The 20,851-nt window shown below is 36.1% G+C and overlaps 1 protein-coding gene across 1 annotated transcript in view; it reads left to right on the top strand.

The window, feature by feature from the left end:
• Positions 1-18,302, top strand: part of LOC110458550 (NACHT domain- and WD repeat-containing protein 1-like) — a 29,586-nt gene extending 11,284 nt beyond the window's left edge. Inside the window, exons 10-28 of the mRNA XM_021510302.1 lie at positions 721-823; positions 1,430-1,642; positions 2,359-2,689; positions 4,333-4,485; positions 4,898-5,044; positions 6,068-6,281; positions 6,495-6,651; positions 7,056-7,224; positions 7,796-8,155; positions 8,702-8,950; positions 9,303-9,573; positions 11,230-11,359; positions 12,154-12,322; positions 12,912-13,045; positions 13,528-13,783; positions 14,478-14,645; positions 15,268-15,434; positions 15,733-15,877; positions 16,436-18,302. Coding sequence (XP_021365977.1) covers positions 721-823; positions 1,430-1,642; positions 2,359-2,689; positions 4,333-4,485; positions 4,898-5,044; positions 6,068-6,281; positions 6,495-6,651; positions 7,056-7,224; positions 7,796-8,155; positions 8,702-8,950; positions 9,303-9,573; positions 11,230-11,359; positions 12,154-12,322; positions 12,912-13,045; positions 13,528-13,783; positions 14,478-14,645; positions 15,268-15,434; positions 15,733-15,877; positions 16,436-16,533 — 3,634 coding nt within the window. The 3' untranslated portion in view covers positions 16,534-18,302. The remainder of the gene's footprint in view (positions 1-720; positions 824-1,429; positions 1,643-2,358; positions 2,690-4,332; positions 4,486-4,897; positions 5,045-6,067; positions 6,282-6,494; positions 6,652-7,055; positions 7,225-7,795; positions 8,156-8,701; positions 8,951-9,302; positions 9,574-11,229; positions 11,360-12,153; positions 12,323-12,911; positions 13,046-13,527; positions 13,784-14,477; positions 14,646-15,267; positions 15,435-15,732; positions 15,878-16,435) is intronic.
• The last annotated feature ends 2,549 nt before the right edge of the window (positions 18,303-20,851 follow it).

Below are 20,851 nucleotides of genomic sequence, written 5' to 3'. Positions count from 1 at the left end.
GTTTGTACCAATATAGAACCAGGACCGCTACGCTATGGAACGATGATCACTTACAGAATAAATAATTAATGTCACCCATATTGTCACCCATATCCCACACACTGTGCCTCTGTTAAAACATACTCAGAATACATTTGTTTATTTACATGGTTAATAGAACGATTCCAACATTTATCGATTCCCCATCTTCACAACATGTTCATCCGAATGAGGTCAGATAAATATTTCTCGAATTAATTGTAAAGGTTCGCGTAGTTCTCACGCCCGTCCTTCCAAGACCACCAAATTTACCAACTGGTTTGCAAAAAATGCAACAACACTAGGTAAGAGATTTATAAAACGTTATATAATAAATCTTAATGCAATTAAACATTTAGCCGGAGCTGATTAAGTTGGTAAACTAAAGCACAAAATGTCTTCAACACACATAAAATAGAGTACGAGCTACCGATGTGTCAGTGAAATCGTAATTCAAGCTCATACCGATAAACTAGGGTAATGTATGAACAAGGGACAGGTTAACATGGATCCATCTAATAAGATAACAATGGATCCATCTTAAAAGCTTACAAGGACAATAAGACCGGGTGTTCCGGAAGGATAACTTCATTGACAACTCCAGCCAAGATATCAACCTATCTGCTTATTATTTTGATAGATAAATAGATAAAGTTTCCATTTATACTGTTTATAACAATTACAGTTGGCTGTCTTTAATAGGTTTATTGGGACGACACTTGACAGCTCAAATATCAGTGGCCTCCTCCTCTCCGTCATCTGTCAGATAAAGGCTATCTACAACCAGGAATCACGTAATCCAGAGGTAAGGCTAGCTACAACCAGGAATCACGTAATCCAGAGGTAAGGCTATCTACAACCAGGAATCACGTAATCCAGAGGTGAGGCTATTGGCATTGACACACTTTGTGTATATAGTTCTTATTAAACGACTTCATGTAGTTTATTAAACGTATTGCATGATATGAACAATACTATCCTTCAGATAGGAAAACTAGGTGTGTTCTGTGTCCTGATGGTATAAAATGATATGACTTGCCTTAACCAGAATGTTGCCCAAGCACCGCTCGGGAATAGTAGTTATTAGTAATATTAGTGATTAGTTGTAAAAAAGTAGTGAACATAATATTACGTAGTTTTTTCGACAAATCTATAATGGAAGCATAACCATACTTGTGGGGTTTTTTTTCAAGTGGAAAGTTCATTTAAAATATACATGCCTGATAAAAGAGTACATATGAATTTCAATGGCATGAAGTGCGTGGGTTCGTTTACATACATCTTAGTATCCTTATTATTGTTATTAAATAATATAACGGGAATTTCTGTAATATTTTTGAAAACTTTTTACTGGATAAGAAATTGTTTCGTTGAACAAAGATGAAACAAGATTTATTAATTTTGACAACAGAGCCTACAGGAATTGGCTAAGGAACTGGATTATGTACTGAGTTTTGCCAAATCTGCGCAACCTCTTGTCGTGCTACTGGATTCATTAGACCAGATTGACATCTCCCATAATGCTAGGAGTCTCTTCTGGTTACCGAGGACGCTTGGAAAACACGTCAAACTAATAGTATCAACACTCGAGGACGAGGAGTTCGAATGCTTTCCAAAGCTCAAGGTGAACATTCTGTAAAGACAGAGAAGCTCATTTGTTTCTAAACATTTCAAAGTGTAAAGATTATTAGTCATCAGTTGAGGACAATTATCAGCTTACGATTACATATGTGGTTACATGTGATATCGTCTTTATGAGCTTCTGTGAATGTTGTCAAAGGACTATCGTTGTGAATGATCATTTTGTTAGCCCTCATTCCTCATTGACACTGACATTCGACTTAGCATCATTGTTGATACACATAATAAGACTTATGAAGTGAATATTCAATTATTTGAAATACACTATCTCCATTTAATGTTCTATTATGTTACTACATTACGCGTGTCTGTATTTATTGTAAATTTGTCTTACGAACTTAAATATTCTTAAAGATGACATCGCGTGTTGAGAATTTCAACCCCCGGGTAAAAAGGACGTCACCATAGTTGTCAATTTTCAAAAGAGTCGCTAACCCACTGTAATTTGATGCACGTATATCAAGTGCTTAAATCATGAACTTTATATTATAAACAGGCTGTCGACAGGTGAACATGCGCATACCTATTTACAGATACAAATATATGCCTTCACACTCATAAAACAATATATACCTGCGTTGTTTCTGTATAGGATACGTATTTTGTGAGTTGTTTAATAATGGCTCTGAACATAGAATGTCAGCTTTACCATAATATGTATCATTAAAGAGTGTCATTCTACTTTTAAAACAATTATAGGCTATGTTCAAAGACGAAGAGGACTTTTGGCTTGTGCCTGAACTGAAACCAATCGACGCTGAGGGTATAATACAGCAATGGCTTAAATCCCGAAACAGGACTCTCACTCCTACACAGTTAACCTTACTCAACGCAAGTGTCTACCACTGCCCACTGCCATTATTCCTGAAACTATCTTTTGACAGTGCTCACAGGTGGAATTCCTACATGGACAAACGAGAAACTGTTCTACAGAAGACGATCAGAAGCAGCATCGATACCTTGTTTTCTAAACTGGAGACTAGTCACGGGCAGATATTCGTGTCGAGGACCCTCGGTTATTTAACCGCCTGTACGTATTCAGTTAGTCGCATCCTCTTTTTCTTTTGTGAAAATGCAATGAATGTAAATGGCTATCACATGCATTCACGCGACATGAAATTATAAATGAATTGATCAGTACCCTTCCACTTATAACAGGTAAATAATGTACAAAGTTCTGAGAATAATCCACGTTTTTTGTATTCTACATGGATGCAAACAACAATACAAACTGTCTTCAATACAAGTAAAACAGAAAAAACAAAACCTGATCAGTAAGTGTTACACCAGTGGGCTGCCGAACATACGACTTAAATCAACGAATTGAGCAGGTCTATCTCATTTAGTTTGTCTAGTAGCCTCGTCTGTTTTAAACGTCAATATATATTTATAATATCAGTAATTTCCCATTAAAAGTGACAGTGCAAGTTAAAAAAGCTTTTTAATTGAGATTAGAAAAAAAAGTTTTATTTATTTTCTTGTTTTGAGATCTTCCCCATCTCTTCTGACTATCGTTTCTAAGGAAGTGCCGACATTTTAGTTTGCCCTTGCTTGGAAACGAATATGGGTCTCGCTGAGTATGAAAAGCGCATTACTTGTCAAACCAGTTATCTTTCTACAACTGACCGTCTTGCGACTCAATGCAACGCGCACCCTGATCGGCAACCGATATCAAAAATCAAATGCACTCACCTGAAGACTTTAAAACACTGACAAGCTGGTTGTTACTTATGGCACATTATCGAAATAGTGTATCCAAAATAAAAGGTATACTACTGAAAATCCCACCAATATATCATCGTGCTTTCACGTGCATAGAACTGCACCCACACACGAAAACTTTATCATGAACTCTTAGTATTCGTCGTGTAGATGCTTTACTAGCAAAACGCGTGCAAAATGCTACACTCCCAGTTATGTATTCAACAATGTGAAATTTGATAATTGAACCGTTCTCATGGAAACAATTGGAATCAGTATTGTTTTCACTCAGGATATTGTTACTAGTTGGATATCTAAAAGGTAATATTTTAATATTATTTCCACTTTTCTTTGATAAATTATATCTTTGATGTGTTCCATTTCAATTTTGATCTGATAGAAAAATATTGGTTCAAAATCGTAGAAGTGTTCTATTTATATTGCATAGTAGCGTCACCTTGCACACGTTGAACACATGATACTCGGTTTGACGGGCAATGCGCTTTGTATACACGTCGAGACCCATACTCGTTACCAAGCATGTACATTCTAAAATGTCGCCGTTTCCTTAGATACGACAGACGGAAGATATTGTCACTAGGGTCGATCTCGAAACCAGAAAATAAAAAACTTTTTTTTAAATCTCAATTGAAAGCTTTTTAATTTGCACTGTCAGCTTAAGATTAAGTACCAATGGCATTTAGTTTTCATATTTATTCATCAAATTCATACCCAAGATATCGGGAGTACATTCAAAATGTCGTACACCTTGAGGGAAAATGCAGAAATGTTGGTTAAGACATTTCGTATTGAGTGAAAACCACGGTATGGATTCCTGATGTCTTACCTAACTGAACAAGTCATTTTTACCATTGAATTTGTAATATTACAAATAGCAGGAAATACACTGAAGAATACTTTTCATTGTGTTAAATGGCTGAAAAATGATAGAAATGTATTTTACTTTTCCAGCTAGGAATGGGCTGTCGGAGTCGGAGCTCGAGGACGTTTTGTCATGTGACGATGACGTACTCAATGACGTGTACCAGTTCTGGGTACCACCAGTCAGACGGTTACCTCCCTTGCTACTGGTTCGACTAAAAGCGGAAATACAGCAGTATATAGGTAGGTAGACACTCAAGCTGACAAATGTATGTTTAAATGGCAATATATTTACAGAAACATATTATGAAGCTGTAACAAAGAATAATATATAATTTATTATCGTTAGAAGGATAGTTTCCATAACTTTTCGGCCTTTTTCCATTCTATTTTGATTTACTCTGTAAGGGTAAATATCAGAGAAGGATTTAATAAATCACCTAAATGCAGGAGTTGTCCGCTAACTATATTTTGCTTTTTTGATTTTGTAGGTGAGAAAAGTTCTGATGAAGTCTTTGTATTTTACTTGTAAATTATCCTTTATATTTTTTCTCTTTTCGTTGATTCTGTAGTTGAGAGAGGATTCGATCGAATCCAGTTATTTTACTGTTACCATCACCAATAAACTACGCAATTTGTTTCATTGATTCTGTAGTGGAGAGAGGATCTGATGGAATTCGTGTGCTGTATTGGTACCACCGCCAATTTATAGAAGCCGCTCGAGCCAGGTACTGTAAATCCAATGTGTCCGTCAACATTAACAAAGGACTGGCAGACTTCTTCTGTGGGAAATGGGCAGATGGTGAGTTACTTCTTAGCTCTGCCTATGTTATTCCAATTGTAAAGTCTTTTGAAACCCCCTGCAACGAAGTAAGTTGTCCGTCCGTCCGTCCGTCCGTCCGTCCGTAGAAAACGTTTGTCCGGTCAACTCCTTCTAAAGTCATGGACAAATTTCAACCAAAGTTTCCATATATGATTATTACCGCCTGATGTTGTGCATCCAGGTTTTATTTTTCATTGTCACCCTATGGTCTTTTGTTGAAAAGGATCCTGAAACATTTTGTCCGGACAACTCCTTCTCAAATTATGGACCGATTTCAACGAAAATTTCCAGATATGATAACTACTACCTGATGTTATGCATGAAGGTATTATTTTTCATTTTGACCCTTTTTACGGTGTTATGGCCCTTTGTTGAAAAATCCTTATCCTGACTACTTCTGCTAATCTACTGGTCCGATTTCAAAGAAAGATGACAGAAATGGTAACTGCCCCCTGACGTTGTGCATCCAAGTTTTATTTTTTCATCCCAACCCTTTTAAAATGTGTTATGGCCCTCTATTGGAAATTATTTTTTATTTGCCTCCTAAACTACTTAGCAGATTTCAATGAAGGTTTACAGGTATGATAATTACCCCCTAATGGATCGGGGTATATATTTTTCATTTCTACTATTTTTAAGGAGTTTTGGCCATTTGCTAAAAATCTTTGTCCAGAAAACTCTTCCTTAACGTCTAGGATGATTTCAGCAAAACTGGTTCATCTGAACTAACAAGATTTGGTATACAGGTATGTTATCAAGAATGAAATCTTTGCTGGTGTGAGACTATGGATGGCTAAGCAATGCTGTCCCTTAGTTAGGCGTGAGCATACAGTTCTAGTTTATATAGAAGCGGGGGTATTAGTTAGCCTTTGACTTACAGTTCTAGCTAGAACTGCAACATATATTTGATTTTATCTCATTCATCATGATTGGGAAACTAACTATTGTATCAAATATTATATTAACTATTGTACGGTTCTTATATTTTATCTCTTTTTAAAGGAAAGAAAAAGCCATATGTAGACAAGAAGAAAAAGTCTGGTGAGGGTGACCGGCATGTTTCAAGTCAACCCCTCAGACACGGAGACACTTATAACTTGCGGAGATTGAATAACGCCCCCTATCATAGGGCACAGGTCAACGTTGTGGACCTCAAAAACGAATGTCTGCTGAATTTCGAATTCTTACAGGCTAAAGTTGTGGCTTCTTCAGTACGGTAAGTGTCAAGACTGTACCTTGATCAAAGTATTATGTGCATAGCTCGCCCAACCGTCTCAGTAAGATCAATGTGTTCTGACTGAAGTGATATATAAATAATTGCCTTTCCAGAATAGGATTTCGTTTCCTTTTCAATGGAGGCCAACAATGTCTTCTCGCTTGGACCTTGTATACAAAAACTATAATATCCATATTTTCTATATCAAATCAGACATATCCTTGATGATTTCGCGTTTGCCCGGAAACTATATCCAAAAGACCGTGACCTTGAGACTGTAGGAGCGGCGTTTGAGATGTCCCAGGGTGCACTGCTATACGACCCCTTACAATTGGCTCCACAACTCATGGACCGGTTGGCAGGAGAGCAGGTATGTACTGGTATAGTAATTGTATTGTATATAAAGATGTAAGCCATATTAATTAGTTTAAAAACGTTATCACAAAGAGTACATTTTATGTCGATAATCTATCATATTTATAGACTAAACTGACATTCACTCAATAACACCATTGTTTGCGAAGACTAGGGTTAACATCTCATAACCCGATCATAGAATGTGACAGGTTTCCTGTCGAGAACAATATCATAGATGGCCTTACTTCGCAATCTATTCTACTTACACGTGATCAACTGAAGTTATCACCTCATAACCTGACCAAAATAACAAGCTATTCCTTAAACATACTGTCTACTTTTATACTTTTAGGAATATAGTAAATGTTCTTAACCTTATTGCTATCATCATTACGTTTTACTCGTTGTTTACTTCAGCTCACCATAGACCTCCTAGGCCAGTGTAAACAATGTAATGTGCCGTTCTTCGCTCCTGACCAGGAAGTCCTTATGAAACCGGGTGGTCAGCTGATCTATTGTTTGACCGGACATCAGGGTCCTGTTCTTTCAGTGGCTATCAGACAGGACGGAAAAGTTGCAGTTTCATGTAAGTTGTTTCATCATCTTAAACTGGCAATATCTACTGGTTATTTATGGAGATTGTTGAATTTCTCTCCTTTTTCATTGGGGCTAAACATCCCTTTTTACTCGTCCGTCGAAAAACGGAATGGATTATGCCATAAAGTGAGTGGGCGGACGGGTTTCTCAAGTAATTTTCAACGGAGTAACTTTAAACAACTTTATAGAAAGGTTGAATACCTCAAAAGCTCGGACGAGTACGAAAACTATTATCCAATCGTAATTTACGGAGTAACGCCCCTTTATTCAATTGGTGAAACGGTGTCCACTCTATATCTCGATCAAGTTTCAAAGGATTAATTTTAAACTTCATAGGAAGGTCAATTACCATAAATGCTTGGACGCGTTCGATAACCACTTTTATCCGACTGTAATCGACGGAACTGTGCCCCTGTAAGCAATTGCCAAAACGGAGTCAGCTCGAGCTCTCGAGTACTTTTCAACAGAAATGCTAGTGTGGTATAATTAATCGGGCAATGTACGACAATTATATATCATGTTTGACATGACTAATGTAATCATTTGTATATTTCTTTTAGGTTCTGATGACGATGAAGATTCCGTGAAAACGTGGGATTTGACTGAAGGCAAACTTCTCAAGTCTTATGATGGCATTAAGTTAAATCCGTCCCAAGTCCGTTATGTGTGTAATGACAAGTATATCCTAGTAGACTACGATGACGACTACATTGCAATACAGGAGTCTGGTGAGGTCGCTTTCTCCATAGACAATATCGGCGGTCAGTCAGCGGTAGGAGGGAAGAACAATACACTGCTAGCCACTTTCTGTGATGATACGGTTGATGTTTACAATGTGGAAAACGGGGAATGCGTTTCTACGGTGGAAGTTTCGCAATCTCAGCTGGCATTTTCTTTGGGCATGCCAAGTGCAATTGCGGGTAAGAATGATTTGATAGTATTAACCTTGTCAGATCTCTTGTTTGATAAACAAAAAACTATTAATGCTATACCCCGGCCTGTGTGTAGATTTTCACCTTTTTGGACTTAAACCTGGTGTTTTTCGGTTGCAGAAATTGTCTTGTGTCGCTTATACAGAGGCTTTATTTAATTGCCAATTATAAATATATCAATTTATAACTGTTGTGCTTACATGCTGATATTTTACATACAACTTTTTGTAGAGGTACCTTTCGGGTCTAACACTGATGCGATAAAACTAAAACTAAATAAAAGAAATCTTTTTTAATTTTCGTCTTTTGGGTAATTGTAAAAGGCGTATGTACTTCTGATTTACCAAATACTCCAAAGCAGCGCTTATGTATATCCTCTCATATCGAACATGCTTTAAAGTTACTTTTTGATATTTATGAATGTATGTATATGTAAACGTTGATTTTCTTATGAATTAATTGAACTGCTGATTCAATAAAAATGTCATAAAATTGTAAATAAACACATCTGCTTGTCACTCCATTATTCCTTAGCCTCTGAGAACTACGTGGTCCTGACGGACACAGACCAGCACTACTTCACCGTGTACAACTACCCCAAACGAACTCTCAGTAACTGGGTACAGGTATTCAGTTCCGAACGGGTTTCCGGTCAACCAGACCTCACCATAGACGCCATTGTGATTATGCCGGACGAGACACGATTCATTCTGTCTAATGTCCGGGACAACGACCTGCATATTTACGATATAAAATCATTGAACAGGCTTAAAACAATAAAAGGTAAAACGCTTTACATTTACTTATTCATTTTTATTAGTCTTTGTGTATTGTTTTGTTACGCCTGGTGTATATAAACAACCTTACATATGTTGTTAAAGTGTAAATATAGTTTTATATATTGCTTTAATAGACTTTATGTAGATATGACAAATATTGTTTGAGATCTAATGCGACTTTTGCGTAAAGTTTTAGTTTACGTGACAGTTGCTTCTGATTTGTAAATACAGTATGTGTACATTGTTTCAGAATTAGTTGAATGACACTTAGCTATGGTTTTGAACTATATTTATTATGTGTTATTCCCGTTTACAAACACTTCCACAGGATGTGATTTTTTCTTGTGAAAATTAAGGTTTCCGAATGGACTTTGCCCAGAACTACAGGATCACGGCCACCGGTAATTTTCTGTACTTTCCTAGCGAGAGCGAGGTCGTTGTTTGGAACCTCAAGAAGGAGCAGCGGTCAGGTATACTTCCTCATCCAGTACCATTACGTGACGTCATTTCCTGGGGGTGGAAAACCATGGTTACGGCAACAGACGACACCACAGTTCGAGTTTGGGATCTGGAGCGAAAGGAAAAAGAGACAAAAAACCAAAGTGTGGTCCTCGGCCACGTGATACGGTATGACGATGGACATGTAACCCTAAATTGTACTTCATAAACATATAACATATATAAGTTTACAAGCATGTTGCTTGATTGAAAGAGTCTACCATATGAATATATGTTAGACAGAGAAATTCTACTCAAGGGTATAGAATTTGGTTCAGACCGATATGCCTTGCATCCTTCATTATGATCGACCCACCTGTAGAAATTCGGTATAATTCGACAATGACATTCGAATGAAACACAGATATACAGTCGAACCTCGTTATCTCGAACTCTTTTCACTCAAACACCCCGTTTATCTCGAAGTATATATCCGGTCCCGGCCAAATCTCTTCTTAATCTTAGTAAATAAAACTCTGATAATTCTAACCCTGAAAAGTTGAAAAACTCGGATACCTCGAAGTAAAATATTGGTTTCAATAGCGTTAATCCAACATCAAAACATCGTCTACTTCATAGTGTTCCAATTTCATTTTGTCACTTGTTAATTATTTGATACAAATAAAACGCAAAAGTGCGACATTTCGCCATTCCGTATTTATGTACACCTTCGTAAGTAGACTAGCATGAAATCGGTAAAAAAGAATTTACGATAAAGCTTAGGACTGTAAAGTTTATGGACTGTCAAAACCATGTTATTCATAATAAAAAACAAACTGCATCGATGTTGATCAACAGTAATCTGTACTTACTGGGAGTACACCCAAACAGACGACAGTGCAAACCGGAAAATTGGTCACAAAGCGTGGTCATGCATAGAAGAGTTCCACAGTTAAAATCACAACATAGAACAGCTTTACGGGTTCATGTTTTTAGAGGAGCCAGTATGGCTTTGAAAGTCGATCGAGAGATTTAAGAACAATACTATAATTACTGTTGATTACATCGAGTTGAGGAGGTGTCAGGTGTCATATTTGGCTTCAATGAATCAATGTGTCACATGTACGATATAGTTTGTTTGTGTGTTTTCATTTACAGAATCAACTATGCGTACGCTCCATTACAGTGATTTGTTTTAGACTTGCGCACTTTCATTTCCGCATTGTAAACTACGAGATCGGAGACAGCGGGATAGTTCGGTTTGAAATGTAACACTTCACAAGTTAAACTTAACGGACTTAAATACAAATACAGACCTGGAAAGACTTTGCAAAGATCTATACTAGCCAAAAACAACATTTAATCACTAGGCCCGTCCATATTTAATAACGAATTCACAAAATGGTCCAACCGTTTTTATCGCGTTTAAAAACGAAAGTACGTTTTTCTGAAATAATTTACTCTATTTTTGTAAGCGTGTTTATTGTAAAATAACATAGCTTTGTTTGTTATATATATTACGTATATCATTTATCGATTGATTAAAAGCATTAACTATTAATAAAACTTACTAATCAAGATAGAAAATATTTGCAAAAAGCCCATATGCATGTTTTAGTTCAGATCAGTTTGTAATACCATGTTGACGTTGACGTTGTTATAATATGTATTTTGAGTGTTATTATAATTAGTTATAGAATCTTATAGAAATGTTGACATGTAATAACCTTATATGAAGATTGAATAGCATGTCCCGTTAGGGTGTTAGGCAAGTATATAGGGCATTTTTAAATTGTTTACGTCAGCTTAAAATAAAATAATGAATTTCTCTTACATATTTTCTAGGCATTTTATCCCCATGAACAACCCCCGTTATGCTGTTGTTATGGCACAGACGGACCGGACGGACACTGAGAGTGTCTGTCTACAGGTTTACGACATCCAGACAAAGAAAGTTGTCCGTGAGGGCACACCGGTATGTCTTACTCTGCACAAAACACTTTATCGTTGAAGGATATGTTCTGTTGTTATGAGGGTGTTGGAATAGTAAGAGCAGGCCCACTCACACAGGCATTACGTTGGTTACGCTTTACATTAATCTTGTGCACAGACGTGACTATGTTCTAATGACTTAGAAGATATACACAGAATTTTAGTGTTTTGTCAGAAATCATTGATTTTTAAAAAGGTACATTAAACTGCCTGATTATTATATCACACTTTTATCAAGATTAAATCTTCCAAAATCTGTAACAATTTGCGAAAATAACAACTGCAAAAACGTTTGGATAGTAACCTTCGACAAGTACTAGATAGATAAACCGCGTACAAACTAAAAAAAAAAAGTACAAAAAAGACAGTCTGTTGGTGGTTACACATTTAGATGTATCAGTTGGACAAAGCGACAAAGTTTTTTTAAAGACATTATTACTTAAATTTTAATGAAATACCGTTGCGCCTAGCATTCTCTTCAGGGTGAAACTGAAATCATTTTAGAGAGGTCACAAAATTGATTTGATTTTTGCCGTCACCATATGCTTCAGAATGCATTTCCTGGTGTAATATCATGACGCTAAAGCATTATTCCGGGGGTGAGATCAGAAAATCATTTTAGGAGGTCATACAAATCACATACTTTCGTCCGTCACTTATGCTTCAGAATGCACCTCCTGGTGTGAAATATCATTATGATTTATATTGAGTAAAATCAGAAAATCATTTTAGAGAGGTCATAACAATCATTAACTTTTCCCGTCGCTTATGCTTCAGAATGTTCCTCCTGGTGTGATTAAGATCGTTAACGACAAGCAGATAGCAGTGGTCACGGGTTCCAGGAAAATTAAGACCATCAATCTGGACACCATGACTGTGGACAAAGTGTTCGAAGGCGATGTTTCCGCATATACTGTAGATATTCAGGTCAAATCTGACGGATCAGGTAAGGACTGAAATTGTCCAACACCAAATACGTGTATCACAGTAGCACAACTATTTGTTTATATGTATTATGCATAATAGTTACAAATAGTGGCGTCACTAGGTACTATATGATGACGTAGTTACAAAACTCAAAAGCAAATCTGTGTTGTTGTTTTTTACTGTTATTAATGCATTGTTATCAAACACTTTAAAATAACGAAATCTTGTTTGTCAATATAGATAATTGAGATAAGACGACAAGTATTGTCTTAATACCATAGATATTACATAAGTATATAGTTATCAAATAGTTCAGGCTCACCTTCCCTTTCAGCATGTAATAATCTGTTTATACCGAGCAAAATAATAAATGTACATATTTGTAGTGAATATATTACCAGGAATGCTTCATTTATAGTAACAGTACTGTTTCTATTAATCTGTTTTAAATATCTACACACTTTAGTATCTGATAGCAGGAATGTCTTTCACCAAGAATTATTTCATATTGTACCTGGTTTTTTATGTCGTTAAAATCAAACGGATCGATCTAGCAATTTTCGTTTCATTTAAAAAAAGATAAAATATATATATATCATTGTTTTCAGAAATCCTTACTCACACTAGAGGAAGACAGCAGTTTAAGATATACAACGCCACAACCGGAAAGACGAAAGCAATTATCAAAAGGCCGTCCAACGTCAAAAAAGACAAGAAAAGTCCATTCGAGGAATTGTTTTATGTATGAGATTTTTTTTCTAGTAATATTGAACCTACATGAAAATATTACGAGTGTAAGAATATTTGACGCATGCATACTGACATAAACATTGGAAAAATTATACTCTTTTAGTAAAGGAATTAATTGGTCATTATTGAATCAGATTTTTTTTCCAAACAACTTCAGCCGATTACAGAGTTTTAAAAAAAACCTGCGCTACTGGGTTAAGGGTTAGTCAGTGGTTAAATCATTAGCCATACAGACAGACGACTAGCAGGAGCTATATACGGAACAGAAATTGACTCATACATGGCGTGTTTAATGCATGTAAAAGACTCTACTGTAGATCTATACATAAGAGTTAACATGGAAAAAATGTATAGCTATTCGTACATACATCTACCAACCTTGAAAGCAAATTCAATACCTCGCGAACTCTTTTTACATCCGAATATAACACTGGGAAAAAGAAAGGTGTTAACGAAAGTCTATTGTGTTTTCAGGTGAACAAAGACTGGACTGTGTTGGCTGGGCGTATATCTGTGGGTCCCTGGCTCGTGTATGATCTATCAACTTTACAATGTATTAAATCAATTTCGCCCAACGAGTATAATTTTAGCGATATACCAATACAGAAAACGGCTCTGTCTGAAGATGGACAGACATTGGTATTTGGTGTCAAGTCCCACATTGAAAGTCCAGGGTCCACCAAAGAAAAATACCAATTAACATCGTTCGCCATTTGGAGTACCAAAGAAAGTAGGTTTTCTTGCAGACATTCGAAATGAATTTAAATTCACTCAGGTTGTTGAATATCATGAAATAATATTCATATAGTGATACTGTGCACAAGCTACATTTTTCACTACTCTCGGCGTTCTGATCGCTTGCCTCGGATGTCAAAGCTATACTGTTCAAACGTCGTATTATTAAACAGAAGAAATACCGAATTGAATAAGATCCATAATGTGTTGTGAATACTGTAACCTCGAACAAATACCAAAACAATGTAATAAAGTCACAAATGCAAAACTAATACGTGTAGTGAGATGCAATACTTTTCCTATGGGAAGGTGTTCGATTTGTTAGGTTTTACTAGTTTTATGATATCCGGTGAAGAGTCTACCTCTGCACATGGGTTATCGTACACTGTTCTACATGTGGCATATGATTTTCGCATCAAGTCCAGAGAACGCGAACTACAACTATGCCATGCGAATATGTTTAAAATAGTTTTCGAAGTAAACTGGTAAATCATAACATCCTCTCCGTTTTGATCCATTGCCATTTCCTTTGGTAATAATTTTGGATGTTATCCTTTTTTGGTTGACATTGTTTTATATTGTTTATTCAAACTGAGAAGGTTTCAATTGTTTGACGATTAGACAAGTGCACGATAAACCAAATGAGCGCTTCATCAGAGATACTATTAGTGTATTTTATTATCTACTAGACAGACGTATTGCTTCGTGTGAGGACATCGAGTACCAGAACCACTACTTTGAGATCGTCAACAGGAAGGGTGTGGACGTGTCGGTTGATGAGATACACGTACTGGATGCCAACAGACTACTCACTGTACACGATGATTTCATTCTCAGAGTTTGGGATAGAAACACAGGTACAGTTAGGAAATGTCACGATGGTGCATTATGGCAACAGCTTACCTCCGGCTTAAATTGCTTTAAACATATTTTAAGAACTTATGTTCGTGAAAAGTAGTCTACTTTTATTAGTATCGTTTGCTTCCCCAGTTTCTCTCCCATTTATCTTTTTCTTTGATTTCAATGGAAGCTATTGAGTGTCAATTTCATCAAAATATATCCCCTTTTACCGCATTAAGTATCTCGTTAAAATGCGTTAGTTTTCTGGTTTAAAAAAATGGCTCGTTAATACGTCTTTATTAGTCATTCTTAGTACAGACATTTACCATTTGGCTCCGTATGACTTTTGTGTCTTAGAAGATTTTAATTCCTATTAATGTTGTATTTTGCTTGTTATGTTCATTATGGCGAATATATCTAAACTTTCTTCCCGGTTATCTTTAGAGTTCACGCAGTTGTTTCCTTTTGTGTTGGGGTCACTTTAGTTCATCTTGTTTCCCTCTGCTTCGACACTGACTTCCTTCTTCGCTATTGTATTTTAATGATGTAGCATTTTATGACGTCACTGTTGCACTTTCTGAGAAGCCCCATCTGTGTCATAATGTATGCTCAATTCTATATGCATAACTGTGTTAATAGGAGAACTGCTTAAACGTTTGGAAGGACATCAAAGTGCTGTACAAGTGTTTATGAAAGAGGATGGCCCTTACTTCTTCTCATATGCAACATATGAAGAGGAAAATGCCATTAGAGTTTGGGATATATCTAAACTGGAATGTATAGCGAGCTACCGATTAGATCAAACGGTAGGTTAGGTCATGGCTTAACAAATATTGTGTTTAACAACAGAAAGAAATTCTGGATGAATTATGAATTTTGATGTGTATTGAAGATTATATTTGAAGTGAATAAAGACTTATTTTCAACTGCACAAATAGCCGTAACGGTTTCATCGAACAAACCATATTTCGTTTGTTGACGTTATACTTTGAAACTTTATTTGCATAAAAATTACAAGGATATGTTTCTTTGGTTTAGGGTTATTGTTTAAATGTTTAATTGTAACTTTAAAATAAATGTCCACTGACCGATATTTGTTCCAAGGTTGTATCGACCAGGGTGTGTTCGGATGGCAAACAATTCATTACTTCCACCAAAAGTCCAACTGCCCGCCTTATTCACTGGAGAGTAGAAGGGTTATATAACTCTACCAATCTGTCGTCATGTCCGATGCTGTATAAGGGAACAGGTAAAACTAACTTAAACGCATGTAAAATCGTTGGAAACCAGGCATAAACAACCAGCTAATTGGTATTTGTAAAACAAAAATGACATATCGTCGTTAATTTTATTACATAGAAACATTTAAATGACGTATTGGTTTATATTTATATTGTTTAATCTCAATTAATGAGTTTTGTAATGTTTCCCTTGGAATCACTATATGCTGATATGAATATGGCAATCGAGCAATTATGAAAAAGACAGCTTTAAAATACATGTACATCTATGTCTTTGTACCTGTTTCCCGTCCATTAGCTTATCTAATACGTAATTGCATTTATGCTAACAATTGTGAAATACGATTAAAACCAATAAATTATGAATTACCCCTCAAATTCATTGTATGGACGAAAACATGTTTTGGTTCTTGAAACGCCATTCGAATATATTGTAGACTAACTGGTATAAATTACATCAATCTGACATCAGATTTGTATCGGTTGTTATCTAGTATTTTTATGTTATTGAGCTAACCTTCTTTTTCTGAGATAATAATGTTAATATATTATTCGTTTATTTCTAGCCTCCAATCCAAACCTGGCCCTCGTGGTTGATGACGATGACCTCATAGATGAAAATGATCTGGATACTGATGAAGAGGAGAGTGACGAAGATGATTAAGATAGCGGCCCAACAAGAGACAAATTAATGTTACCGAGATAATCATGTGACTGAAGAAATGGTGCTCTTCTTGTCGTAATTGTCTCAATGAAATCGTGTTGATATATATATCAATATGTTGACCTTTACAGGTAGTATCCACATAGAGCAGTATAACGGTGAGGGAGGAATCATGATGCTGGTCATCAATGTCTCAAATGTACCCCGTGTTCGTTTTCTACAGCGTTATTGCTCCTACTTTTGCCTTTAGTTATTAAAAAAAAACGTTCTCAGTGCAGCATGATGACTTAACGTGGCCAGATCTGGTATTCTTTGTGCATAACATGTCGAGAACTAATGATCACAACTTTTGACCACATATGCCTTCATTCATTAAAACGTAGCTTGTATTGCCTGTTCGCTGCCGTAACTGTAAAATGTATGATGTTAAACAGTATGATAAAACTATATTTGCTTTATGAAGCAATCAGAATGGGTTACTACCAGAAATCAAAAAATGCCTCAATAGATCTTTCGGTGGCAACAATCTAAAACGCCATCCTTCCCCCTTTTCCGATGCAGTCACACAACTAACATTTTCTAGGTATCCCTTACGTCTGGAATGTGTTAATATTTAAACATTATCTCAGTAACTTATCACATATCACACTCACTTCTAAAGCAGTTTGAGTGTTGTTATTATGTGTGTTTGTAAACCTTTGTCTTTGCAAACAACCAGTGTCTTTAAACTCTTTTTGTGTGTAAACAAACCGTACTTGCCTCTTCAAACGTTCAAGTCTATTAACGGCATATGTGTTAGTTAATTACAATGATCATTTTTATGGAAAAAACATCTATCATGAACATTGCAGATGGTCGACTGTACGTGATCAGTCTAACTGAACATGGTATGTTTCAAAATAGTGCCTCAACGTAATTATTTTGAAATATGTGTTAATATAATATACCTAGATGTTGCCTTATTGTGACAGTTGGCTATAATACGTAGCTTAGTAGAATTAGTTAATTTGCAAATTTTATAAAGAGACGTTGTTAACCGAGTATCTACTAGTTCTTTCATCATATTAATATGTACCGGAGGTAACATTTCATACATGATTTCAGTTTCCAACCAAGAAGAAATATCGGTGAATCATGGCGTCACAATGCAAATTCACGTTTAAACCAATTTATGCACTCAAGCTTGTATGCCATTAAGTATAAAGGTTTGCTGATGATGAGAAATGATGTGTGAATTTGTCTGTTCGTCGATGAATGATATAAGTATAACGTATGAAAGAACGTATGAAAGTCAATTATATGGCAAATACTTTCGTTTATTCAATATACTCTTACACTTCATAACGATGTTGGTTAATGTTGTTCATATTCATAATATGTTAAATGCGGGAAATACGATTAATCCACTTTGCAATAGATATACTGGTATTTATCAGTATAGTACACAACTAGATGTATGGGCATGTGTACATGGTTTGTCTTTTTAAGGCGATTTTTACATTAAAAAGTTTGGAGCGTTCATCAAAATATCTTGAACTATCATTGGTTCTGATATTAGCACTTAGGAAGTGATGTCCCGAAATAAGTTATAAACTTGAAAACCGATTGATCGGGTGGCGACGGTCAGGGTTCGATTCCATATATAAACCTTTTTTCTATGATGCTTGTTTTAATCAACCCTCGTTGAATTATAAAACTTTTTTTATGTCGGAACAAAACGTATATTTGTTTAACTTTGTCTCTGAGAGAAATAAAAGTATATTATTTTAGTTATTGCTTGTTTATTTTGTTTTATAAGAGTATATTTTTGAGAGAGAGAGAGAAAGAGTATTTTGTGAAGTAGGGCATTTGTAAATACAAGTTACCGTCACAATAATAACATGTTATTGAAAAAATGGCGATCAGATTGTTAAAATAGAATTATTTGACAGAACCAATGCCAATGGGCCATTTTCAGGAAATTGCTACGCTCCAAAACAGACGATCCCTGATAAGGATTGTAAGAATTTGGCTAAAGTTAGTGACATAGTCTGCGATTGCAGTAAGAGTATGGTACACATATTTTTTAAAACAATTAGCCTCGGTTTTTCTATTTAAGTTTGTTCTTTTCTGAGATTTCAATCACGTTCAAGTCTCGCTTTGATCTCATGTTACAGATATTTGCTTGTATTTAAAGTTTTGATCAATTATTAGCTCACCTGGTCCGAAGGACCAAGGTGAGCTTACGCCGTGGCGTCCGTCGTCCGTCTGTCATCTGTAAGTCAACAATTTCTATGAACAACTTCGTCTTCTTAACCGCTGATTGGAATTTAACTAAATTTTACTTGAAGCATCCCTAGGTGGTGGGGATTCAAAATTGTACAAATGGCGGGGTTGACACCCCAGGGGGCTGAGTGGCGGGGCCAAACGGGGGCAATTTGGTTATATTGCTTTAAGCGACTTCTTCTCTGGAACAAAGAGAAGGATATCAACCATAATTGACTGGAAGCATCCCTCGGTGACAGGGAATCAAAATTGTAAAAATGGTGGAGCTGACCGCCAAGGGAGCTGAGGGGCGGGGCCAAAAGGGGGCAATTTGACTATAGTGCTATAAACGACTTCTGTAGAACTGTGCCATGGACATCGAACATATTTGGTCGGAAGCATACATGGGAGGTAGGGATTCAAAATTGTACACATTTTGTTGCTGGCCACCAAGGCTAAAGGGTGGAGCCAAAAAAAGGTTTATTACTTGGAAATGGTTGAGATCCCCACCGTATAAAGAGAAGAATGTAGTCATGATATTAGAATAGACCCTTGAGTCTGACCGAACCCTTAGGGACCTAGTTTCTTAGCCACACCTTGGAAACAGATGAGATCCCCACCCAATAACCATATATACAATTGCTGAGTATTAAGAAATGAATGCAGATATGCTTCCAGGATGGCTCTAGGGTCTGGCCTCACCCTTGGAGGCATAGTCCTTGGGTCATAACTTTGAAACGGTTGAGATCCCCTCCTCAAAACTATATATACAATCGCTGGGCATAAAGAGACGAATGCAGTCATGATATTAGAATAGACCCTGGGGTCTGACCGAACCCCTAGGTACCTAGTTTCTTAGTCGCAGCTTGGAAACAGTTGAGATCCCAACCCAATAACCATATATACAATTGCTGAGTATAAAGAAATGAATGCACATATGCATCCAGGATGGCCTTGTGATCTGCCCCACCCTTGGAGACTTAACCCCTGGGTCATAACTTCAAAATGGTTAAGATCCCCACCTCAACCCCTCTGGACCTATTGTAATAGCAAACATGCAGCTAAAATATATATCAAAAACTAGATGCCTGCTTTTGGTTGAACTATTTCTATAAGAACGTAAACAAATGACCCTTTTGGCTGCCATTTTGAAAATGTTCTTCCTGCACTTCATGAAATGCAAAAATTTCACCTTTTTTTAATTGTATTTGTAAAAAGTTCATTTTCGCTGTACAACTTTATAATGTTCAATACGATGAACTGAATAAGCAACGAAGTAGAAAATAAGTAATTTGTAAAATAAAATACATATTTATTCATACTTTCGATTTTTTTCGGTGGTACATTTAGGACACGGACAATATTATTTTCTACATTTGTTATCTCGAGCACTCGACATATTTTCCCGAGGGCTCGACTTGTTACCTTGAGCTCTTGACATATTTTTCGAGTGCTATACTTTGCGTAAGAATCGCTTCATAACAGTATTGTATTGTAATCGTGATAGCAGAGGACTTGTTCAGAAACGTTAATGGACGTCTCCTTGTTATAAGTGCCACTTAATCGACATAATTTAAGTAAACTTTGCTACAAATTACTAGACACATCATCAATTAAATGTCGACATTTCGTGATGAATCATAAATTGTCGAAATACGTAGAAGGACAATGTCGAAATGCAGAAACTCGTCTAAAACATAATGTCGATAAGTAAAAGGATTTTAATTGACTATATTAGCTGTAAAATATAAATCAATGTATCAACCAGTGTGTATTTAAATAATTTAAATGATTTTCGTACATTTATATTTAAGGAGTGTAAGAGAGGAACCAGATGTTGGGAGATGTCAACAAATGAAACCATAAGACAATCGTAAATTTAATTTGTTGTGGTGTTAGAGGGATTACTGAAAAGTAAATTTGTGATTGATTTCAAATTATTTTACATCCTCACGTAGTTGAAAAGTTTAAATAGTATTCGTTTTGTCATTGCGTCCCCATGTGCCTTGTTACAAGTTGCATGGGTAGGGTTTGATTCCAAAACAGGTATTTGTTAATCTACTCTATCACCTGG

The sequence above is a fragment of the Mizuhopecten yessoensis genome, unplaced genomic scaffold, assembly GCF_002113885.1.
Source record: "Mizuhopecten yessoensis strain PY_sf001 unplaced genomic scaffold, ASM211388v2 scaffold9651, whole genome shotgun sequence".
In the NCBI taxonomy this organism is placed as follows: Eukaryota; Metazoa; Mollusca; class Bivalvia; order Pectinida; family Pectinidae; genus Mizuhopecten; species Mizuhopecten yessoensis.
This window is presented reverse-complemented; position numbering and strand designations above follow the sequence as displayed.